General features: G+C 41.5%; 1 protein-coding gene across 7 annotated transcripts in view; it reads left to right on the top strand.

The window, feature by feature from the left end:
- RBM33 (RNA binding motif protein 33) overlaps positions 1 to 25,615 on the top strand; it is a 169,032-nt gene that overhangs the window by 107,593 nt on the left and 35,824 nt on the right. For 4 of the 7 annotated variants that reach the window (XR_016442375.1, XM_090047642.1, XM_090047645.1 and 1 more), the window contains exons 15-16: positions 402 to 1,040; positions 24,103 to 24,324. Coding sequence is in view for 6 of the 7 variants with exons in the window: in XM_090047642.1 (XP_089903768.1) it covers positions 402 to 1,040; positions 24,103 to 24,324 (861 nt within the window). In the remaining variant the exon portion in view is untranslated. Of the gene's footprint in view, positions 1 to 401; positions 1,041 to 6,528; positions 7,012 to 24,102; positions 24,325 to 25,615 lie in introns of those variants that run through there. The other 3 variants (XM_090047643.1, XM_090047648.1, XM_090047647.1) reach the window with 3 other exon arrangements.

Here is a 25,615-nt window from a genome sequence, read left to right as displayed (position 1 = left end):
TATTGTTACTTTCCATTTGAAACATATTTTGATATCTTGAATTATATTAATAGTTTAATTGGTTTCAGAAACTTCTAAATGAGTTCTAATTTATAAGACTTCATTTTTAGTATTCTGATAAGATTTGCCAACTAACATTATAGCTACTTTTTTTTTTCCTCAGGAAGTAGTCTAAGTCCTGAAATAGATTTAAGCTGTTTGTCTCTAATGAATAGCAAATAAACCTTAGTGGCAAATATGTCGCTAACAGTTTGAGCACAGCGTTGAGGATTATTTTCAAAGCCCTTTGGAGAGTTGTGCCATTACAGCGTCTTTTTAAAATGATAATTTAATATTGGTTTTAATCAGCCTGGACATGTCCTACTCTTTTTGGTAAATGTATTGACTTTTCCCCTTTGTAGTTTCCAGATGAAGATGAAGAAACCAGATTATACCGTTTGAAAATAGAAGAACAGAAACGTCTGAGAGAAGAAATTCTGAAACAAAAGGAGCTAAGACGACAACAACAGGCTGGTGCTAGAAAGAGAGAATTACTTGAAAGACTTGCACAGCAGCAACAGCAGCAGCCTCCTACCCAGCAGTCCTTCATGCAACAAGAGGAGGAATCTTCAGAATTGCCTGCCAATGGAAACCCATTCATACCCCATCCTGGCATGCAGGTCAGGCAAAATGTGAAAAACAGACTTCTCGTGAAAAAGCCAGACATGGTCATTTCAAATATTCAGCCGAAACCCACAGATTTCCCACAGGCTGGGGCTAATGTGCAGTTTCAAGGACAGCCAGTAAAAACAGTAAAACAACTGAGACAGACTAGACCAGTACCTCAAGGTCAGCTTCCTCTGTCACAGAAACCATTACCGACAAAACCTGCTGCAGGATCACTAACCCCAGCACAGACTGCTAGAGTGGCTTCAATACAAGGAAGGCCTCAGGATCTGAAACCAGGTGTGAAAAGGACTGTCGTTCAGCGGGCAAACAGTGGTAGTGGAGATGGGCCCCATGTCGGCACCAAAGTCAGGGTGATTAAGTTGTCAGGAGGGGTAAGTTTCCAAGGCTCATATATTTTTGTGTGGTTTGTTTTGGTCTGCTTTTGTGCACGTTTCATTCTGTGTAATCCTATAATACAAAATGAACTGACACTGAAAAGAAAAATATCCAATTTAGAAGAACTAGTAGTCTGCATTTCAGAAGCTTATTTTCAGAACTATAGGCAAGACTTATTTTTAAGATGCTGGCAAGTATGAAGGCTGGTTGTAATGTTACGTTGCAGGGTAATTATTAAGTGTACATCACTGCTTTCAGATTAGCGCTTCCTTTTTTTGGGGTGCTGAGATCTTGATTGAAGGATTCTTCTACAGATGAATCTTTGCTCTGAGTGCACAGGTATGCAAATGTTTTGATGTATGGGAAGAGAAGGATTTGTATGGCTTTTCTTTGAGAGGGAGGGAGGGGGCTTTGGCAGCGCTAAAGTTGAAACCATGCTAGGAATAAATGGTCTTTTAAACAGCTAGAGGTCAGAATGGTTTCCTGTGTAAAGTAGGAACCATATTAAAAGACTGATATAAAAATAAATAAATAGAAGTGGGAGGAAGACCCTTTTATTAGTAGCAGGGTTGAAAAAGTCACCATTTTGCTGTTGCATCTAAATTGGATTTACTTATTTTGATGATGGGTTTATTATTTACATGCCCCCTGGATTTTTGTTTTGTGGAAGACTTTGCTCCAGGTAGCATCATATATATATTCATGATGTGTTTTCACCCAAATTTCTATTCCATACTTGATTCCCCGTATGAAAATATTTGTTTTTATATTAGGGGTCCAGAATAATTAAGAAATCGGAGGGAGCTAGTAAGAGGATTCTGTTAGTGAGAAATCTGCCCCTGTTTTTCCTTGAGGGTGTCTGGATTAGACCTATTCTAGGAAATGGGTACTCTGCAGAACATTTCTCAGCAAAAATAAATAAATATATGCAGTAATCAAGGACACTGCTGCAACAACTAAGTAACAGCTAGGTGAACACAAGGAATGTGTTAGCAGCTCACAAAGCTGTTTCTTTGAGACTCTTTCTCAAATTTAGTTATTTTAAAGAATAAAATCAAGGAAATAAGCTGAAAATGTAGTGTAGGTGCCCAAATACCACAGTGATGAACATGGTATACTTCACTCTCAGTATCTTTTTAAAGAGGCAAGGAAATGAAAATGCCAGAGATGCTTGACTACTTTTCATAGGAATTTCACAGTATTATCACAGTCTAAAATGCTTCAAATAGTACAGTTATACAATGACCAATAACAGATTTTTAATGGCTTTTTAAAAAAAAATAAGCACATTAACATAATAGAGTGTGGCTGAGGATCTGGCTAGATCACAGACCTTTGTGATGAAATTTATTTCAGAAGGGGAAATGCTAGAAGCTGTAGGTGAGTGCGTTTATGAGGCTAAATAAAAATAAATCGGAGGAGCACCAATGCATTGGTCCAATATTGGATAGGCACCAATATACAGAAAAGTGTTATCACAAATCCATCTGATGTGGCCAATTTTAAATGGGCAGTGCATGTGTGCAGCTGCAGCACAGCACATAGGCAGCGAGGAGCACAGCTAGGCAGTTTGGAGAGCTGTGTGCAGCTGGTAAGTCTGGTGTGATGGAAGGGGGAAGGGAGTGGGGCTGGGTTTGGGGCAGGGACAAGCACTGCCCAGCTGGCTGGGGCAGGCATAGGATGGAACCGTGGCGAGGGGCAGCTCCCACTGCCATTTGTTCAGCAGCCGCTGGTCCAGTGGCTTGTCTTGTGCTCGTCCAGCAGCTCCCACCACTGCTTCCACAGTTCATCTGGGAGGACATGGGTAGGGGTGCCCCTGTATCTGCGCAAGGCAGGCTGGTATTGGAGCTGTGCTAAGCTCTTCCCATCAGGGTGGGACTGTGCATGGAGCAGGCAGCGGTGGCACTGGAAGGGGTTTGTGCGGGGCTATGGTGAATTTTGAGGTGGCTGCAAACCCCCCCCTCCCCTCCCCCCCCCCTCCCCCCATAGTCCCCACCTGCCGCTGCCCACCCCGCAGGGAAGAACTTGGCACAGCCCCGGCCCCAGTCCGCCCTGCACAGATCCAGGGGTGCACACCCCCCATGCCTCCTGGATGAGCTGCAGGACGAGCAGGTGAGCACTGGATGAACTGCCAAATCAGCAGCTCTTGGATGAGCTGTGTGCAGCAGCAGAAGCTGCCCTCCGCCTCCCCATGGCCCCCAGATGAGCTGCAGCTGGGCAGCACTTGCCCAAGCCCTAGCCCCTGCCCCTATGCCCCCTTACTGCAGGGGAGACCTTGATCTACACCCCGTCCCCCCAACGCCCCTTCCCTCCCTCCTCCCTTTCCATCATACCAGGCCTACCAGTTGCACGCAGCTCTTCAAGCTGCCGGGCTGGTATCGGAAATTGGATCAGTATTGGCCATATGCCTTCTTAAAATCAACTATCAGTGTTGGCCCCAAAAAATCTCTATCAGTGCACCCCTAATAATCATACTTTCAGGAATCCCGTTGGCTTCCTAAAAGTGTGATTGGCTTTTTTGCACACAAGGGTCCTTTGGGTAAATCTGATGTCTTTTTATTAGACCAACTAAAATAGTTGGAAAAATTCTTCTCTGCAAGCTTTTGGGTACAAGCATCCTTCTTCAGGCAGAGGGAGTATCTGCCTCTGCCTAAAGAAGGGTGCTTATACCTGAAAGCTGGCAAAGAATATTTTTTCCGACTATTTTAGTTGGTTTAATAAAAGACATCAGATTTAGCCAAGGAACCTTGTCTGCCTAAGTGGACCAACGTGACTACGGCCAATGCCCCTGGCTGGCTTATTTGCTTTTATTGAATTATCCAAGAACAAATCAGGCACAACTTTTGTACTGACCTAGTACATGGATGTCTCCACAGCAAATGATGGTTAGTCCTCAAGGTAACAACAGGTTGAAACAAGCACTTATGCTCATTTTCTACAAGCCATAAAGATGTGTTAGCCATTATATGTTTATATTTCATGCTCTCTGTAGGCTAAGTGGATTTAGCCTTGTCCCCTTAAAATTTGACTAATACCTGTAGAACTGTAGATTTAAAACAAGTTGGGCACGTGGGATTTGTAGCTGTTTATCCTGGCCGTCATGAAATGTTTTGGTTTGAATTCATACTATAAAAGAATGGAAGCGAGCATTACTATTAGCTACTTAACTCTGATCAAGATGGTTAATTAAAATTTTAATAGGTTAGCAGAAAGCTGAATCTATATTACTTTGTTCCATGTACCATACAGAGAGGAAGAAAAAGCTCAGCAGCAGGGGGGCAATCTGGCCTATTTTGATACTTGGTACTTTAAAAAAAAGACTAAAAAGTCTGACAGAACTCAGTAAACCATAAGGGTCTCAAATTGTGCTTTACAGTTCTGCTCTTTAGTGCTGTAACATGCACCGTATCTTATCCCGGACCTTTGAGACAACTACGTACTGCTGTTTTAAAAATATACCAATTCCTCCCTAACCTTTTTTCCTCATCTTAGGTTTTTGTTCTTCACTGCTCTCAGCCAAGAGAATATACTTTGGCACCATTTATCTTTAAGCAATGACTTGATTCTGTGGTATAGCGGCCATAGCAGCCTCTCTGCAGCTGTCAGAATTACCAGTCATTTAAACCCGTTTTCCTTTCTCTGTTTTTCATGGAGATGAGTTTTCAGTGCCCATGGACTAGTGAGATTTGATTTTAGTTAGGCACTGTGCAGACTCCTTTATACAGCTGTGCCAAATGCATGTCGGTACTAACATGTGAAGTCCTTTCTCTTTCAGCAGATCAACAGTGGTACTGAATAATACAGTGTCTGTCATCCCCATTAGATGACTGTTTACTGTCCAGAGACACCACCTTTCATCTAAACCAGCTTTATTTAGAACAAGAGTCACTAGCAGAAACTGTCTGCTCATCAGACCAATCACTTACTATCATAAATTGGACAGTAGTCAAAGTGGGATTATATGTTGATTGGGTTGGAGATTTGATTGTTATGCAACTCCGCTAGATTTAATTGGTTTATTTTCTGGGTTCAGTTTATTATGAAAGGGCAGGTCTGGCTGCTTTGGAGCAGTGTGTCCCTGTATGAGACCTGTACTTGTTGCGGGGCAAAATAGTTATCATCGTTGCTGGGTATTTTGGGTACCATTGAGGATATCTGCCCTTCAGGTATACAGTCTCTCCCATTACTTAACATGTGACCTATCAAGGTGGTTATTTTCAGAGGTTGTGCTTCTGGAAAAACTTCTCAGTGCGTTTGGTACAGTAGAGGCCATAGTGTGTGCTTGCCAAATCTTAGGAAGTGGAAAGGAGAAGGAAGTTCAATATTTTCTACATGCAAAACTGAATATTGTATGCTGTATGAGGGAGTAGTGAGGTGACACAGTGGGCTAGTAGTTCTGTATCACACCTCTTTTGAACTAGACTCCTAGTTCCTCAGATAGATAATAGTCATTTCTTTCATTCCTCTGTATAAATGTGGAGGGATTAAGACATAAGTGCCATACTGGATCAAACCAGTGGTCCATCTAGCCTAGTATTCTGTCTCCAGTAGTGGCTCTGATGGAGGGAGAGGGTATGTCTAAAGCATGTCTAGTGTAATCCAACCACTCTATCATACCGTCCCTTGCATCATCCATTATTGGTTTTAGTCAGGTCAGAGGATACATTCCTGATGGCTTTATTTAATAGTTATTAATGGCCCTGTCTTCCATGAACTTGTCAAATCCCTTTTTGAACCCAGTTATACTACCTGCCTCTCTAACCTCCACCCCCTATAATTTCCTGTTTAATGAATAGTGTTTTAGTTTGATTGTTCAGTTTCATTCTTGGTAGTCCAGATATTTCTGGCACATTTATCTTACCTCATTAGGGCCCAAAGCAAGAATGGTATTAAGCATTCAGCCAGGATACTTGGTATTATTTTTACTTTACTTTTCCTTGCAGAGCTTCAGTACTCTTCTGGCTGATCTTATCTGGCTTCAGTCTCACTTTTTTGTTGTATAACCTCTGATCCATGAGCACTTCATTGGGTTTTGACTGTGCATGATACCTAGAGAAGGTATCGTTCCTCTGTTTGTGACAAAATCTTAGACTTGGGTTGTCTGATTCAATCAGAAAAGCTTGATCTCAACACTTAGTAAAAAACTGAATAAGGAGTCAGGAAGGGTAAGATGGTCTTGTCATGTTATGTGCTGGAAGGGGATACTCTAATAAATGGATATTTGAAGATAGGTGATGATGTTAGTACTTAAAATACTTAGTGCAGTTGAAATCAGTAATGGCAATAAGACATAACTGGGGTGTCCTGGACCCTGAAGAACCAGGTTTGTATCCAATATTAGCCTTATCTCTATTGAAAGTTCAGACAAAGTTTAAGCTGGGCATATTTATTGGTTGATGTGAGGTTCTGTTGGAATTGTATAATATGTTAAAATGATTGTACCGTTCAGTCATCTTATATTGTTATTGGGTGATCTTTTCCTAGCCAACGACTGGTCTCCCTTGCCCAAAGTGATATGTGTCTAGGCCCCTGTGGCCCGAAAATGCTGAATCTTAAGATGGATCAAGAATGTACCGCTCTTTCTGTCTCTGTGGAGAGCTGTGTGAATGGGCTTTTTATATAAATAACAATATTCTGCCTGGGATTAAAAGCAAATTGTTAGATTATTCATGAATTTATGGCTACCACTACCAGAGGTTTCATCTGAAAGCTGGAAGGAAATAAACTATTTTATTTGGGAATTTGGTCTGTGGGAATGTTCTCAACTGTATTCAAACAAAGCCAGAAGATGAAGATGTAAAATCCCTGTTTAGCTTTGCTTTTATTTAAAGTAGTGATCAAGAAGAAAAGGGAGATGAACTCAACTTTCTAAAGGAAAAAGAAAAAAAAATGCCCTGGTTTGGAGACTGACTGGATGATATAACTGTCAAGTTTTGCTTAATGTATGTATTTTGCTTGCATGTGTATGTATGTTCCATAACATCCAATAAAAACATTTGAACATAAAGCTCTATAGCACTTCTAGTCCAAAGATGTCTGTGATTGCATGCGTTAACTAAGGATCTGATGTTTCTGTGAGAACAGCTTTAATAAAAAGAGCTCTTCATTCACTACTGAAATGCATCCGGCTGTCGGGGGTGGCACCCAAGACCCTTAATAGAGTGCAGTGAAAAGTCCTTTTCAGGAAGTGGGAGGAGGATGTCAGCACCAACACTCATTCCCCAGTACCTGACAGGTTGTATTGGGCACAGAAAAGGAAAATGTGCATGTCTTACCAAGTGTTTTAGGAAAACCTGGCATATGACCATATTCCAAGTGGTATTTTAATGCCACTGTTAGTGTTTGCAACTTAGACGAAACATAAATGTCATGGAGACAGGATAGACTTCCAGCATGTATAAGATTTATGTCTAGGAATAATGCACTAATAATGTGCAAACCCCCCCCCCCAAGCAAAAAACCCAGAATTTTTGTTCTGAAAAACTGTAGTCTGAATGCACAAGTGGGTGCAGAATATTAATACATAGGCAGGTGCCACCAGGCCTGGTGAGGTGGTCCATTAAGGTGGAGTATTTCATGATTTCCAGTAGCTTTTCTAGATTAGTGGTTCTCAGCTGGAGTTTGAAACAACCCTTGGGGTTGCCATAACGCTGGCGCTGCTGCTGTGGTGGCCAGGGGGAGCTACCCTACGTACAGGGCTGCGGCATATGTGTGCTACAGCTGCATTAGGGTTTTCTGATAACCCTAAAGCACCACCCCCAGGCCTGTTTCCTTGAGGGTGGGTGAGGAGGGTAGACAGGAAGTGGCTGCAGCCCAGCCAGCTCTATCTGCTTTAGGGTCATCAGAGCCCTAATGGAGGAACAAGCCCAATGTGCCACAGCCCTTCCTGGATTGACTGTGCAGCAGGCACATGGGGCAGTTTGACCTGAGCGAGCGCTGCCCAGTTGAGAAGCACTGGAGTAAGTTGAGGCGGCATCAGCAGTGGTTCTCGGCTAGCGGTGCTGCCGCATTTGGAGAAGGTGGAGGGGTGCTGTGACTGAAAAGGCTGGCAATCATTGCTCTAGAAGAAAGGAACACAGCATAGTATGGTAAATGGGAGGTACTCAGTTATTGGGGCAGTATGAAAGGAGGTGCACAGTATCACATTGAAAGCAGAAGTTACTGGTGGTTTTAAGGGAAGAGGACAAAAGTAGGCCAGATTAAGAGCAAGAGCAGAAATAACTGTCAATCTGAGAGAGGTTTGTTTTCAGTGACCCAAAGCAGTGTCTTTTAAAGATGGACATATATGAAATTGCTCTATTTTAAGTAACTAGGAATATATGTGAAGTAAAATACTTCCTCTTATCAACCTGTGAGTATGCTGAGGCTCCCTGGAATTTTTTCCCTTTCTACCCAGATTCTTAAAATATAGTCACTATATAATTTTAAGTCTTGGAAGGCAGGAAGGACTGTACTGTTCTGTACTACCTTAAAAGCGGGTCATATTATGGTGCTTTTGTCATTCCATGAAATATTTCTGCAACTTTTAATTCTGAAACTTGTAATCTAATATTTCTAGAGCTGACATTTTGTAGGTGTTATACAGCTGTTGGTAGCTGAGCTTCTAAAAGTAAATGATTGAGGATGACCGTCACCAGTGTAAACCAGATCTGCTGCAAATTGGTCGACATCATCATTGAAAGATTTGTCCAGCTGCAGTATGGCCACTCCAAGAGAAGTAAAATATTCCACTGTAAAATGCTTACAGTTGAACAGCTTGAAAGAACTAGCCACTAAATTACAGATGCCTTCAAGTATAAAAACTCCAAAATTGCAGATGAACCAGTTTAATTCATTACCAACGGCCATAGGCTGGCTTGCATCCATAGATGCTTCTCAAGCAAATCCCGGGACGTCATTCTCCCCTTGTACTCGGCCTTGGTGAGGCCGCAGCTGGAGTACTGCATCCAGTTTTGGGCTCCACAATTCAAAAAGGATGTGGAGAAGCTTGAGAGAGTCCAGAGGAGAGCCACGCGCATGATCAGAGGTCAGGAAAACAGATCTTACGATGACAGGCTGAGAGCCATGGGACTCTTTAGCCTGGAAAAGCGCAGGCTCAGGGGTGATCTGATGGCCACCTATAAGTTTATCAAGGGTGAACACCAGGATCTGGGGGAACGTCTGTTCACCAGAGCGCCCCAAGGGATGACGAGGTCGAACGGTCACAAAGTCCTGCAAGACCGTTTCAGGCTGGACATAAGGAAGAATTTCTTTACTGTCCGAGCCCCCAAGGTCTGGAACAGTCTGCCAGCGGAGGTGGTTCAAGCACCTACATTGAACACCTTCAAGAGTAAATTGGATGCTTATCTTGCTGGGATCCTATGACCCCAGCTGACTTCCTGCCCTTTGGGCAGGGGGCTGGACTCGATGATCTCCCGAGGTCCCTTCCAGCCCTAATGTCTATGAAATCTATGAAAACCACAGCAGACTGGAAGCTTGAGAGAGAGCTGTTGCTGTCGGTGTACACTGGGTTCCAGTTCCAGATTCTTTTAAGAAAATTTTACCTTGAGGAGAGAGGTAACATGAGCCTTCTTCAGGGGTAGTCCTCAAATATATGAACTTTGCCTTTTCCCAGAACAGTGGATCTGTGGTGGATCTCCTGCTTATGCAGCAATCCTGCAATGTCTTAAAGAAGCTAAATGTAGAACTATGGGAGTACTTGGTTGTGGGTATACAATTCTTCAGTAAAGCAATGGCACCAATCATCATTCTAGGAATGAGCAGCTTGGAAGTTTTACTCTTCTTCAGAGGAAAAACTACCAGACTACACTACAATATCATTTTCATGGTATGTCATTAATCAAGGAGGTTTTTCTGTTGAAATAGGACATATGAATGCCATTTAGTATGGAAAATAAGCCAGTAACTCAGCCAGCAATTTAAAGTTGTGGGAAGCTTGAACAAGAACTGGAAACGGAACTACTGACATGAGTATTCAAGTTGGTACATAACGCAACAAGTTGCTTGCTCAGTAACGCAGGTCAGTACAAGCATTATGCAGTGGTTGTCTCTCTCCACTGCCTCCTTGTTGAATAGTGGTTCCTGGGCAAGATTTTGATTCTTTCACTCCATCTAGATTAGGATGGTCCAGATTTATCAACGGGATCACCTTGCTTTAAGCAGTCCCAATTTCCTTGTAAGATGTCCCAGTAACATGGCTCTAGCAGTAACCTTTGTGACTATAGAAAGAAGACGGTTTGCTTAGCACCTGGCTCACAATTGTGGGTCCTCACTTCTGAACAAGAACAGAATGACACCCAGGAGCATTCAGAACCCACTTCCAAGATAACAATGTTAAAATCATGTTTTAAAAGAAAACAAGCTTTTTAGAGAAGTGCCTGTCTAACCTGATCTTGAAAATGTCCAGGGATGGAGATTCCCTAACCTCTCTAGGTAGCCTGTTTGAATGCTTTACCACCCTATTCCATAATTAAGAAGTTTTTCCTAATCTCCAACCTAAACTTCATCTGCTCCAATGTGAGGCTGTTGCTTCTAGCCCTGTCCTTTACAGCCACAAAGAAGAGTGTCTCCATGCTTTATTAATCACCCTTTAAGTATTTGAAGATTGCTATCAAATTTCCCCCCCACACACACCTCCCAGTCCTCTCTTCTTCAGATTAAATAACCTATGTATTGCAACCTTTCCCAGACTGCTAATCCTTTTTATTGGTCTTCACTTTTTCTATTCTGTGCACATCTTTCTTGCACCAGTGCTGAATAGAGTAGAAGAATCGCTTCCTTTGATTTGCAAGTGACGCTCTTGTTAATATGCCCCAGTATACAGGTTTTTTGGCAACAGGAGCACACCATTGACTCGTATTCAGCTTACAGTCTACTGTAAACTCCAGGTTTTTTTCCTCTGTAAAACTGCAGCCTGACCAGTCATTCCCCAGTCTGTATTTGTGCATGCAGTTATTCTATTCCAATTGCACGACTTTGCACTTGTCCTTGCTGGATTTCACTGGGTTGACTTGGGACCATTTATCCAGCTTATTCACCTCATTCTGGGTCCTAGTTTTACCCTGCGTAGGGTCTGCAGTTCCACCCAGTTCTAAGCAAACGCTCAATTCCATCATCCAAATCCACATAAAGGTGTTAAGCAATGCCAGACCCAGGACAGACCCCTGGGAAGCCTTGCTTGGTGCCTTTTCCAAACTAGACTTAGAGCTATTGATAAAGATGCATGGAGCATGACGATCTAGTAAATTATGTATCCACCTTATAGTACTTTCCGTATAGTCTTTATTTCCTAACCTTGTTAATGAGAGTGGCATGGGTGATTTATGTCAAAGGTCTTCCTAAAGTTAAGGTATATCCACTGCCCTCCTCTCTTTCCTTCCAGTCCACAGAGCCTGGCACCTTATGATAGAAGGAAATCAAATGGGTCATCAAGCTTGACTTGCTCTTGGCGAATCCATGCTGGCCATTCCTGATCACCTTGAGTGAAGTTGCATGTTACACTTGGACCATAATAAAAGGCCTCTTAAAACACAAGCATCACTCCTTATTCACTTCTGCATGCTTCAAAATAGAATACTTGAAGACCTGCTTCATGACCTTTCCAAATAGTCGGGTCAGACTGAATGGTCTGTACAGGTGAAGTTGCATGTTACACTTGGACCATACTAAATCTGTGGAATGTTAAGTGGTGTTAAAGTGAGAGCTGTGAGCAGTCACCTGTTAAAGGTCAATACTGTTTTGTGCTTGCACACTGCTGACTTTCTGCTAAAGGGTTGGCAAGCTGGGGGAATGGCTAGGAACCACGATACCTGTGTTCTATCCCTGCTCTGAGTAAGGGGAGGGGATCTGGGAGTTGTATAGCATGGGACCTGGGACTGCTGAAAACTGCTTGTTTTATCCATGGAACAAGCTGATGTTGCCTAATATGAACTAGGTAGCAAAGCCCAGAGTTAACCATCATCTAAAGCAGTGTAACTTTGACGTGCTCAGAGGGCACTTGGCATGAGTTATCAAGCTTTAATATACAGAGGCTTACATATTAAATGCCCTCAGCATGGCCTAAGTGTAAAGTGTAACTTCACCCCAACTCCCCAGATTCATCATCTTCCTTTTCTTGAAGATGGGCACTGTATTTGCATTTTTCCAATCATCTGAGACTTCAGCAGAAGTGCTCCCCATACAGATGATGGTTGTGGGTGTGCCATCTCAGCATAATAAAATTAATTACTTGGTTTAGCTTCAGTGTTGCTGAACTAGAAAGACTGCAAATAATGTACTGGTTTTCAAATAGAAATAGACATTTTCTTTAAAAGGCCTGTAGCACAACGGAAGATAGAATTTCCATTCAAAATGGTAGGAGCTACTGGACTGCAGATGTTTTTCCAGTTTTCTATCTTTGATACAGAAATGTTGCTGGATTAACATCTTTGCTTACATCCAAAACTCATCCCAATAACCCTGGGTGTTCATATACACTGGGTGTACCTACATGTGCAGTTAGAGTGAAGAAGTAAACAGTGCAGTTTGCACCAGTTTGTCTCCCAGGTGCAGCATTCACAAGTGCTTGTGGGACCACAACAGTTTCAGCCCTGGGCTGGTGGGGGAGGAAGGGTCAGCCTCAAGCTCCAGGTGGAGGTGGGGGGGGAGGCACACAAGGGTGCTACAGTGTAGGGCTAGCCCCCTAACCTGCACCTGTATGTAGCACCCTCATGCTGCAGCCACCCCGGTCCCCATCTACACATACATTGTGCTGCTGTAAATTACTCTGCTGTAGGATAGTACTGTCCTATGGTGTGGCTAGTTCATTTACTGTACCTAATATGGGTGCATGTGTAAATGGTATCGCTTTACTGCAGAGCTAATTGGTCAACTCGGCAGTAAAGTGCACGTATAGATTCATGCACTATGTATTATCTGTGGAAAAAACATATTGTGGGTCTTTGTACTTACTCAGAAATGACTTATTGTTTTTTAGTTGATTAAAACAGAGCACTTTGGGGTGGGAAGAAGTATATTAAACCATATAGTTGACAAGTTCCAAACTTTGCTTGGTAGTGCACTGTCTCTGCTGTTTGTATTTACATTTTAATAATCAATTCTTTTTCCTGTCTTGGACCAATAACTCTGCTCAATTCTATATTAACAAAATATATAGTTATAATTACTTAATCAGCTAGATAGATACCCTTATAATAGCCATTGATGTATAATCTCTAACGTAGAAATTGCTCAAATACTTTCACTGTTGTCTAACCCAGTGGTTTTCAACCTTGTTAAATTTGAGGCACCCCTCAGAAAATGCTAGCTCTTAGTTTTCACTCATTTTTTACTATAGAAAAATACGAGAGCAATACTTCTGTTGCAAAGATCTCAGACCAGGACAGGTAGGAATGCATCAAGTTAAAAACATTCTGATTTGGAATCCCTGGGTTTGTCTTGTGAATCATGTTTGCAGACCTAGTAGAGCTAACATTGAGTTGGCACCCTGCAGCACCCTTAAAAGATCTCAAGGCACCTCAGGGTTGAGAATCATTAGTCTAACGTGTCTGTGCTACATCTCCCGCTGCTGTTAGCATTGCTCAACAGTTCTAATGAGGCTTATTAGTATAGAGGAGTTCAAAAGGGGCTGAATAAAATTTGCTGAAACTGGTTTTTAACTCGCCATACATTTTCAGGAAGAGAGAAAGCATGGAAAATATCAGCCTGCCTGAGGGAATTGTACAAGGTATTCAGATGCACCATTAGTTACTGAACGGCCTTCTGTAGTTTGACCAGTACCTCTTTTTGTACTGAGCAGGAAAGGGAGTAAAACAATGGTGAGAAAAGAAATGTTGCATTTTCTCTTCCTGTTCACATGGTGTTATATTCCATGATGTGTATATAATCACTATACATATACAATCATATACATCATAATACAATCATATACATGATGTGTATATAATTCTCTGGGTAAGCTTGTGCCGTGATCAAAACTATAGGAATCGTGGGGAGGGATATGCATTCTGTCATAAAACAACTGTTTTTAATACATTGAGAATTTAGAAGCGGCCAGTTTCTCCAAAATAAATGGGCAATTGGGACTGCTTGGCTATTCGGCCAGTTTTGATTTGTCGGACTCCATCTTTTTATATGCCTTTCAGACATTTACCTTTCTGTGGGCACATCTACATGAGACGCTAACTATGCAGTAGCCTAATAGCATTGTGCATAAACATGGTGGGCAAAAACCATGCTAATGTGCTACTGCATAGTGGTATTAGGCTACTGCGCAGTAAGCTTCACTAAAAGCCCGTGCACTGGCACTACTGCGCAGTAGTGTGAGTTACTGCACGTTGATTTAGTACTTGGTCAACCAAGTACTAAACTTAATACGCAGTAACTACAGTGTAGGGAATGTGTAGACATGCCCTGTGTGTGTAAATTGTAACTTAGATAATTAATTTCTGCCTTGAATTGTATATCAATACTAAATTTCTCTGTTAATAGAAGTGATCGCAGTTTAATGTAATTAGAGGGGGCATACTGGGAGTTTTTTCAATGTGTTCTGGCTGATCTTTTGTTTAAAAATAAAAATGCCCAGCATCGGGTGCATTATAAACTTGATGCTGGATTTGAGAGGGTAGTTGTACTGCCCTTGATGTGTAATGCATGGCAGTTCATTAAGCCCTCTGCCCTACTTTCCTAATCTGTAAAATGGAAATAATAGCTAGAACCTTGTATACAGTTCTTGAAGGATCTGTAAATGCTAAGTAGCACATGGGAGTGTTTTGTCTTTCAGTTACTCTTCTGGATCACGGGATAGCTGTTTTTCTTGTATTTTAGGGTAAACAAAGGTGCTCTTTGATTTTAGTGCTGATTTTTGTCTAGTGTATTACCATGTTGGGACTACTGTCTACTGTTGTGAATCTGTTGTCTGTTTGTACATTTGTTTCCTGTAGTCAGTTATATTAGTTTAAAATGTGTTTTAAAATCCAGGAAGAACTTGTAAAATACACTGATTATACCCTATCCTTGAAAGTAGGAAGAGTGTAGGAATTTAATGGAATGGAATGAGTGTTTTCCAATTCTTAACTACTGACATTCTACAAAATGAGTGTAGATTTTGAACTGACTGCATACAAATACTCTGTTTTAAAGGACAATAAGTTGCAAGAAGCGTTTGGGATTTTGAGACTGTGTGTAAAATTTAAGGCTCCCATCTTTTACCTTTTGCTCTGAGTTATAGTGTATGTTAAACAAATAGGCCTACAGAAAGAGCAGTGGAAATATAACTTTGTTTGTTGCCTCCAGGTTTTTTTTACATGTCATACTTTACAAATTAACCTAAGTTTATTTCCTTTAAGTGCTTTATCGAGCATGCACATCCCTTTACTATAGGATGATTTTTGAATTAGCTTTATAAAGATTACATGGATAGTCACAGCATTGTCATAGTTAATAGAAACCTGTGCAGTGAGGTCTATGGGCTGCAAGATCGCTAACAGTGCCAGTGACAGTGAAGTATGGCCTTATCGAAAGGAGAATTCATAAGAGGCTGCCCTGGGACACTACACCACTGTCCTTCTGTGTATCCTGACAATGTTATCTGTCCTCTCAGTACGGAGTATCAAATGTCTGTCATGAGTACAGAAATTAATTTAATGTCACCTGAAGACATGCAATTAATCTTTTAGAGGTTTTCATAATACCTTTACAGAAAGAGTTGCCAGTTTGGCGGATTTGGATTTTCGGGTTTAGTAGAAGATAAGGAAAATTAATTTTTCATCAGGGTTAATACAAGCTAGCAGGGCCACAAAGGCTGAGCAAAATGGTTGGGGAATTTGTCAAGTGTTGTCACTCTAGAATAATGCTGCTTAACGTCTGATAGGTGTAATCAAGAGTTGAGATTTCTATAGACGGGGATTAATCAATTTGCTCACTACAGAATGCAAGTTGGTGATATCGCTCTTTCATGGGGTTTAAGAATGAAAATAAGATTTGATCTGTCAAATTGCAAGAAGCTCTGACAGTATCAATAGGCATTTTATCAGTACATTTTGAAGCATTTGTTATAAATAAATTTGTTCTACTAATGTTGGTGGCAAACAAACTTCATCTTTATTGTAAAACTGTCATAACATATGTGATACAGTATTGTACTTGAGCTAACTAAATTCAAGCAACACCTCATAAAACTCTATTTAGGGAATTTGTTGTTTTACACTGGAAAGGGGATAATCTGTATGTTTTTGGTCACGTAAATATTGAGAATAAACAAACAAGTTGAAATATGGCTTCAGCGTGCATTGAAAATTCTGGTCTAAAATCTCTGGTCCTCATGAATGGATTTCTTTCTGTTAATCCACTATTTGAGCACAGGCTGCAAATACGTTCTGTAGCATTAGAAGTTTGAACTAAAGTGACAATGTAGATGAAATCAACTTGCTCACTCCTGCTGAGTTTTTATTTGAAAATTGTGTTGTACACCTGTACTAATGTGCAAAAAATGGCTAGTGGAAAGGAGTCTATAAAGAGTTTAAAAACTTATCAGTGAAAATGAAAGGTCACAAATCAGCAAGATTCAGAAACTGATCATGAGATATACTAGCATCTCAGCCTATCTTTGCATGAACTATAGGCTGAATCCTTCCAGAGCCCCACACCTAGTGACCCAGAGATCATAGAATTCAGCTTTGTACCCAGCAAGCATGATTTGACAGCAGTGCACTCAGCTGTTCTGCTAGAGAACTGTACCTGCCTCCAGGCCCTACTTTACATTTTTCCCATGAAAGGGGATTGAGAGCCAACATGTTTATTATATCTCTAGTTTTCTTTTAGAAACGTGTTTCATATTCCTATAAAGATGAGTGATCTGTTAAGGTTGTTTTTATAGACTTCAATCCAGATGCTCTGCTTTTTTGAATGAATTTAATATACAAGCATTAGAGGCATGCATATATATAATATATATATTTTATCAGTCTTCTGGAACTTAATCTGATTCTGTCTTGCATGCAAGTTATTTAGATGATGATAGATTATGATTCTAATACTGTCATTGAAGCACAGGATTTTCCAGTCTCTGCTTACCATGGACAACCTGGCATGTAATTCCCTTCACAAAATTACAAAGTTCCATGTTTAAAAGCAGGTAGGATTTTTGCCCCCACTGATTTGAAGGTTTTTCTTGCCACTTAATTTAATTTGAAGGTTATGCTTTTTTATCAGTAGCTCATAACCATTTGTTCTTATGCCAGTATTGTCATTTAACAGCTCTTTCCTCTGGGTGTCCACTCTTTTGATGCATTTGTAGACACTAATCATATCCCCCCTCAACCTGTTTTTTTGAGACTGAATAAGCCAAACTCTTTTAGTTTTTTCTCAACAGAGAACTTCTCCCTTTTCCTGATCATCCTAACTGTGCTTCTCCACACCTGGTCTAATTTGAGTTCATCTTTCTTGACCCTAGGTGACCAAATTATACATAGCGTTCCAGAAGAAATCTTACCTGTGCCATTGTGTACATTGATACTAGTATTTCCTCCTCTCTCTGATGGAAGTTCTCACCTGAAATATCCCAGGATCAAATTTGCCTTTCTCATGGCTGCTTAGTATTGATACCTTAGTTATTTTGTGATCAGCTAATGCACCCATGTCTTTCTCTTACAAACAGTTACAATCAGTAAATGCCTGGTAGGGGGTAAAAAAAGAATTTCTTCCAGAAGTAGATAACCTTATAGTTTGCACCAATGTATTTTGTCTTAATTGTTTCTGTTACCTCACTTGAGATTATCCGTTTGATACTCCCATCCTCCTGTGTGGTGACACCTTCCAACTTTGTGGCATGAGGAGATTTCCTCAGTTCACGTCCACTTCTTGTGAAAATATAAAATCAGATCAGTCTCCAAACAGGTTACTTGTGGACTTTTTAAGAGTCTTTCTCCAACCAGATGCTACTTTCAAAACTACATGTTTTGTTTTCCTTTCAGCCAGTTCCTTATTAACCTCACAATCCCTTTAATCCCTATCTTCTCCAGCTTCACCACAATTATTTGTCATATCAGATGTTTTGTGGAAATCCAGATAGCTGAAATCTACTCTCTTTCTTTGGAAAATCAGTTACCAAGGAATGCTATGAAGTTACTCTGGCACAGTCTAGCTTTTAATAAGTCTATGCTGCATTTTTTTTTTTCTATTTTCATTTACCTCCACATCTTTAGTAATTCCTTCTTTCAAAATCTGTTCTACTGCATACTGCAGAGATGAGAATAACAGGCTGGTGGTTGTCAGTATCACATTTTTTCCTGTTTCTTTAATATAGGTGCCACATTCACCATCCTCCAATCATGTGGTAATTCCTTCATCTCTCACAGCTGCAAGTTTTATTAAAAATACTTGCATGTATTTTTATATTTTTGATTTCATATGCCAGTTCTTTCAGAACTCGGGGATGGGGACTTTCTGAGGGCATTAAGTTTTTTGAGGTACCATTTCCTTTATTATCCATCTCGTCTTTTACCCCATGTTTGACATCAGCTTTCTAATTGAAATTGAAGTGTTCATTTAGTTTTTGGAGGGCTTACTTAGATTTTCCTTAATGTCTGCCCCATTCTCACTACATAGTGCTCCCAATTTGTGTTCTCTGTTTATGTAACTGAAAAACCTTTTAATACTTGTTTTAATATCCTTTGTGAGGCCTAACTCCTTTGAGTTTTGACAGTTATCCCTGTTGTTCCTTTATCCCTTGTGTCCACAGAGAAGCTTTCTGTACCAGTCAGTCCCGTTTTCCCCTCTTCGTTGTAGGCTCCCTGTTCATCCCCAGGATTCTTCTTGAGATGTTTATTGGCAAGTCTGCTTTCCCCATTTGCTTGGCTTGCATGTTCTGTTCTTTGGACTTTAAAGGAAATTTAGATCTCCTCCACATCCAAGTTCCTGAGCTCCTTAGTCCAATTAATGTCAGTAATCAATGCTGCCTTTTTATCAAAGTTTTGTCCTTTTGAAATAGAAACCTCAATTACAGACCTCATTTTGGTTATCCTCTTCAATATAAACAGCATTGATTCATGATCACTTGATCCACTGTTATGTTCTAGGATCAGTTATTTTTCTGAAGTCCTCATTACTTACCGAAACCAAATCTAAAACAGCATCACCTCTTGGTTCAGTGACTGCTGAAGAAATCTCTTGGCTGTTGCATCCAGGCATGTCTTGATGTAGCATTTGTTTTCTAATCTAAGTGGGAAGTTAATCTCCCAAAATGATACAATTCCCCATATTACTTGCATTTCTAATAATATTACAGAAATCTCTGTCCGTATTTGCACCCACTATGGAGTGCTATAGCACTACCTCCGCACAAACTTTTATCATCCTCTCCCAGCTGTTGTTACCCAGGTTCTGTTTTAGCCATGTTCTCTCTCATTTCTTTTCAGTCAGTCATTGCTGCCATACAGTGTTATTGTGCCCTATTTCCTTTTATTTCTCTTTCTTGAACAATTCATATCCTTCACTCCTGGTGTTCCAGTTACAATTGCTTATTTCACCATGTTTCTGATATCCCTACAATATCTGGCTTCATATCATGCACAAGTAGTTGAAGTTCCTCCGTGTTGACCAGGCTCCTGGCTTTTGTATGAAAACCTTTCAGTCATTTCTTACTAGCTGTATCCCTTTCCATAGCTGAATTGGGTACTGTAAACTGCTGCTGCCATGTGGCTTCCCCAGGGGCTGCCATTCTGGCATCCAATCTGAATTGCAACCCAGAGCTGGTGTGCAGCTCATCTCGCTCCAGTTACATACTGTTCATGGGCAGTAGTGTGCTCCTCAGGGACCCTGGATACCAGGTGCACTTGGAAATAGCCACAGGAGAGAGAGCATGTGTTTTGCTTAAAAGAAGTGGCAGGCATTATTTGCCCTTTGGCTTCCAAATAGTTTTAATGAACACACATCTTTTTCAAGCACTGCTGCTTTTAGGTCTGCTCTCATGAAAAGTGTATGTCCTGCCCTGAAAATTCAAACCATCTAGGAAAGCACTACCTCTGTGTGTGTGTGTGTGGGGGGGGGGGGGGGGGGGGGGGTTCACAAAGGACACATGGAAACCCTAAGTGTTTAGAGCAGAGTTTTGAAGGCAGAGTGTGTTGGAAGGTAAAAGAGCCAAAGCACAGAAGCCTTATTTCAAAGTCAATAAGACATTGGTCTAGGAGAGGAAACGTCCTGTCTGATTAAGTAATGAGTAAAGGAAGCTGGAATGATCCGAGTCCTAAGAAGTCCTGTGAAAGTCCTACAGCAGAACCCCGATAAGGAGTTGGTGAGGAGAGGACCTGCTCGAGCCAGAACTAGCAGAATGGCCTGAGGCGGTCATGGAAAATTGATAGAAGATCCTGGTCAATGGATAACAGCATGTTGAATAGGTTAGTCTCAGACACCCTTTCCTATAAGAGCCGGTTGGCTTGGGAGCTTGGACAAGCACATGCACTTTGGGAGCTGAAGCTTGGGCCAGATCTTGTTTACTGAAGGCACAGCAACACAGATGGTTAGGACTTGGTTGCCTAAGCTGATAACATAACAGTAGTCTTGTTGCAGAGGGTACACAACTCTTTGTAGTCTCTGTGGAATGGAGAAGAATGGAAAGTCCAGACAGAAAAATTTAAAAGCTTCAATATGCGTGGAGCCACCATGATTTAAGGACGTTTCTAGTGTTGCAGCAGGATATTTTGAGAGGAGTCAGTAACCTATTGGAACAAGGGAAGTCAGCCTGCGGCTAGAGAGAGACACAAACTGGGACTGTTAACACTTGGGTGTCTCAGACTTTAGGATAACCAACATGAATTTGAACAGGCATGTGTTTCCATAGAAGTGAACATGTGTGAGAAGGCCACCAAAAACTGGCCTCTTCATGGCTGTAGAAAACATTTTGGCTTCTAGTAAAAGTGTGGATTTGTTAGCTGATCTTGGTATTTGCTACTCTGAAGTATTTGCCAGGAGCAGTGTAAATGTCAGGCATTTTTCAGCCCTTTGTCCATTGTTCCATGGTTCATCTGCCTCCAGTGAACTTGTAGCAAATCAGCTTTTGAAAGGGCTTTCTATCTTTGTATTAATATAGAGAAACTGCCTCATTCTCAGACTTGACTTTACTGTTTGTGAGCTTGGAGGAACCCCTGATCTCTCTTTTTGTGGGACTGCTCTTTATCAGCTGTCTCTAAATGCTCCTGTTCTAATATACTATGGGTGAAAAAAGTGAGCAACTTACCATCCTAAATCAAGGATTTTGCTGGTACAGTTCTCCCTGGAGATAAGGTGGTTATGCACCCTCAGTCATGATCTCATCAAAAAGTTACTGACTTTCAGACTCTGCCTCGTGTTCCTTCCAGAGCCATGTATGTTGTCTGTTGTGATCAGCATGAAGCCTGTTAGTTAGCATGAAACCCTTTGGTTAGTTGCCTGGGTTATTTGCAGATTCAAAATGAGATTCATATATTCACAAGTCAAAAGAGAGAAAACTGCATAAATACAGATGCTTTCAAAATGGATTAAATTTTGTATTCAGACTTGCATTCTCTCCTAGAGATTCAGAGCTCATTCTGCTAGATTGGACAGCTTCTGTGGCATGCTTATGTAGGTTTGTCACAAATTTGTGAACCCCCCACTTTGAGTTCCATGTATACCTTTATGTAGCATGACACTCTGGCATATCACTTCATTGATTGTTTTGGGAGAGTTATGCAGTCTTCCTTTAATCTTTCTGCTGCCTTCAGGGGGTTGCAAGGTGTCACTGTTCATTTATCTGTTGGGAGTTGGAGGAAATTCCTGACGGAAAGAAATTGTTTTCCAGGAACTGTTGTTTATAACTCTCCCTCTACACGTTACGTTTATGTTGCGATTAACGTGTTAATCCTAGCATAAATGACAAGGGTGCAATTCATGATCCAATTTAAGGTGTCATAAAATGGCAAACCTGGTATAAAATTGATCTATCTGTAATGTAGAACAGTTTTTTGTGGCAAGCTTGTATTGTGCCTTAAAATTGAACGTGTGGCTGACCAACAGTCAGCTGATTGTTGACTTGGGCCAGAGACTGCACTGGAGTCTGGAACTGACCCAAGTATACCTGCTGGGCCAATGATCAACTGCTTTTCAGTCCTGGCCAGCTACAGGCATCTTGCTTTCAACCTGCAGAGTGGGAAGGGTCCCAAACTTTTCAAGTACATAAGGGTCCCAGGATCATAATCCCAGTTTCTCCCTGTACAGACAAGTAAGACGTGATTTAGGATAATGATCCCTAATCCCAGAATTGTCTTCTGCCATGCATGTGTAACATGGCAAGAGGCATGACTGTTGGAATCAGGAATTGGATCCCATGGCACATTTAAATGAGTGTATGCCAGGGGCCTTGGGTCTAATTATTCTTATGCATATCTGTCCTCTCCAGACTGCTTCCTTTTCTTGAGTCCTCCCATGGATTCTTTGAATTTGTGCAAGTAACTGGGCAGTGGGTGCTCTAGGGGTCACTGTGGCTTGCATGTTCTGATCAGAGAGAGTGGAATAATCATGCAGGCACAGTAGTCGCTGTGAGCTGGCAGTTTAGCGCATGAGTGTTCTTTTGGTGTGGATTTACACAGGCAGGGTATTGGAGTGCAGTTATTGGAAAATAAATTTGTTATCATTCTGCCTTGGCAACAGATCTCATGTGTGTGTTGTTGGAGTTGCCGTAAGCTGTTAATGTTGCCATGTAGCACTGCAAGTTACCTTCTTGTTTTAAACACTCTAATTATGTGGCTGCCCAGTTCTTTTTCAGACTCCCAGGGTATGTCTACACGAGACGCGTTAATGCACATTAGCCTAATTTAATGCACATTGAGGGTACATGTCTCCATGTGCATGCCCTTAATGCACATTAAAAATGGCAAATTTAGGCATGATTAGTTAAAGCACATTAGTGCCAGGTCATGTGTACAAATGCATTAACTTTAGTACTGGGTCTGCCCAGCCACTAGGGGCACATAACAGGGCTGTAGGGACTTGGTACTAACTTTCATCCCAAGGGCACTAATTTCAGTCTCAAATCCCACCATGTGTAGAAACCTGCCAAAAATTGCTTAATGTGCATTTGCTTAATGCGCATTACATTTAGTTGTGCTTAGTTGCACATGTAGACACACCCCCAGAGTACAGTTACTCATGTTAGCAGCATTACGTGAGTCGGTGATGGCTGCATACCTTGGCCTCTTCTGAAATGCATGCAAGGGTGTTGGTTTTCTGTTGGTGGAAGGAGCTGAGCCACATGGAAAAGGAAGCCCATGAAATGAAGCCATTTGCCTATTTTTTATTCCTTCCATCCCTCCCCTCAGCCAGTGCATGAACTACACCAGGACTTGGCAACCTATTGCCCATGAGCTGGCTCTGGCCCATGGACCTGTGGTTTTTGTGGCATTGGGCAATGAGGGGCTCTTCCTCCATCTCACTGCAATTAGTACTACACTGCAGCTGAGAGGCACCCTACTCTGGGAGGCAGGGAGAAGCTGTCATAACAGCTGGGTCCTAATGCCTGCCCAATTCAATTTCCAATTCAAGCTGTATTTTTCTAGCCCCTCCACACCAGCGTATGCTGGAAAATGTTGCGAACTCTGAATTTAACAGTAAGATGGCACTGGAAAGATGTTCCCATGTGTTTTCACTGGTTGGAAGAAAGACTGGACCCCAGGGTCAGTCAGTTTTGGTCTTTGTATTTTAAAAAAAAAAAAAAAAAAAAATGTGGGGAAAAGCATTTTACCTGGAGCGGAAAATTACTCCAGCCATGGGGGGTATGCCAAGAAAAGGGACTCCTTAGAAGACCATAGTGATATTTTGGCTAATTAGGCAGCATATGTATTTCACTGCGGACATTTTAATTAAGCGTAGTTTGTAGTAAAAAGCTTGCACCCTTCTCTAACGGCCACTGCTTAAGTTTTAACATGCAAGTCTGTCATCTTCTTTTTCTTTTCTATGTGCTAACCAAGTCCTGCTCCCCAGCAGGTCTCGCAGGAAGCATATGTTTGCATTGCGCAGATACTGAACAGCATGTTCTGTTGTTGATTTCAGCAGGGGGGAGAGAGTGTTGGCTTTTTTCACCCCGAGGGCCAGCCCCAGCGGCCTCAACAACCTCTAGAGCCAAAGCAGCAGCCAGTGCGGAAGGTCACATTGACAAAGGGAACACTCCATCCGCAGCAGCAGCACCCGCAGCAGCAGCAGCAGGTGTCACCAATACATTCAACAGTTCCTCAAGGAGTCAAAAACATCCAGGGAATTCATCAAGCTAAGAAGGTGATTGAAGATGTGTCACTGCTGCTAGATTTTTTTTTTTTTCTTTTTTTAATCTGCCTGGCGTGTTGCTGTGTTAAGGCTGGATTTAAGAAAGAACTCAATTTTTTAATAGCACTGAAGAAATAAAAACATGTCAGTGCTTAAATAAATTACTAGTGAATGGCTGCATGACTCGGGGAATTGATAATGGGGAGGCCCATTTGAATCCAGCCCAGACTGAACGTCTGAAAGTTGTTTCCATTGGATGGCTGTTCAGCGGCCTGTGTGAGTTGTTGGGTGATCTCAGGATGATATTTCATTGGAGAACAAATATTGTGGAAATTCCTATTACAGATGATAGTACCGAGTATGCTTCCTGGCATTAAGGGCAAAAAGGCCAAATATTGTCCTGTTCAAAGCCTATGACTTATTCATAGGGCAGACTTTTCCTGCAGTCCCCTTTTCACATTCTTTCTGCTCTCCTTTCTACACACCTATCTGCTACAGTAAATGAGGTATAGATCTACTTATAACAGTGTTTTTCTCACAACACTCAGGTTTATTCCCAGGGTAGAGCTATCCTATGACTTTAGTTGTGGGGGGTGATGTGGAGGAGGGGCAGGGGGATGGTGAGTGACCATTTAATTACAAACTACCAGAATGTATATGCACATGCAACCTGAGGTGCAATATGTTCCCTTTTAAAAAATGTCATTATTTAGTTGCCCTAAACCTCATTGAAACCCAGTGAGCCTTTAACTCCAAAATCACTTCAGGTACTTACAGAAAATTTTGTTCTAACATTTTTGCTTACTTTCCTCCATTTATGAAAGAGGGATGATGCTCTTCTTGCCCATTTTCTTAAGAGAATAGTGGCTTTTAGGCTTCCATTAATGAGGAAAAAAATTAGGTTGGTTTCCCAAATAGATGCCGTTTGTCTGAATCTGCAGAGAAGAAATGGGAATGCTTGTTCTGAACGCTTATTTTGTGTTAAGTGTTTGCTCCTCTTAATTCCTTGGTTAAATAATTGTAGATGGAGGCAAAAGTAACCCAGAGTTTAACAGAATAGGAACACAGCTGCTGCACTTGAGGGGGAGCTTGTTTTGCCAGGACCTACAGTGGTTTTGGAAACCTGAGTCTTTTAAATATCGTTGTTTTAAAGTTGATAGCTTTTTGCCTTTTGCACCTACAAATAGCTGAGCAGCACTCTGTAGCAGTGGAGACTAGAGAGGACCTGGAGTACTGTGCCATGCGGCTCCTGTAGTTGTTGATCAAGCATAGTTTGTTGTCTGAGAAGGTCAGGATGGGCGCA

This window comes from Crocodylus siamensis, chromosome 5 (genome assembly GCF_052110815.1).
Source record: "Crocodylus siamensis isolate JL-2025a chromosome 5, ASM5211081v1, whole genome shotgun sequence".
NCBI classification, from domain to species: domain Eukaryota; kingdom Metazoa; phylum Chordata; order Crocodylia; family Crocodylidae; genus Crocodylus; species Crocodylus siamensis.
The sequence above is the reverse complement of the archived record's forward strand: the minus strand, read 5'-3'. Positions and strand labels throughout refer to the sequence as shown.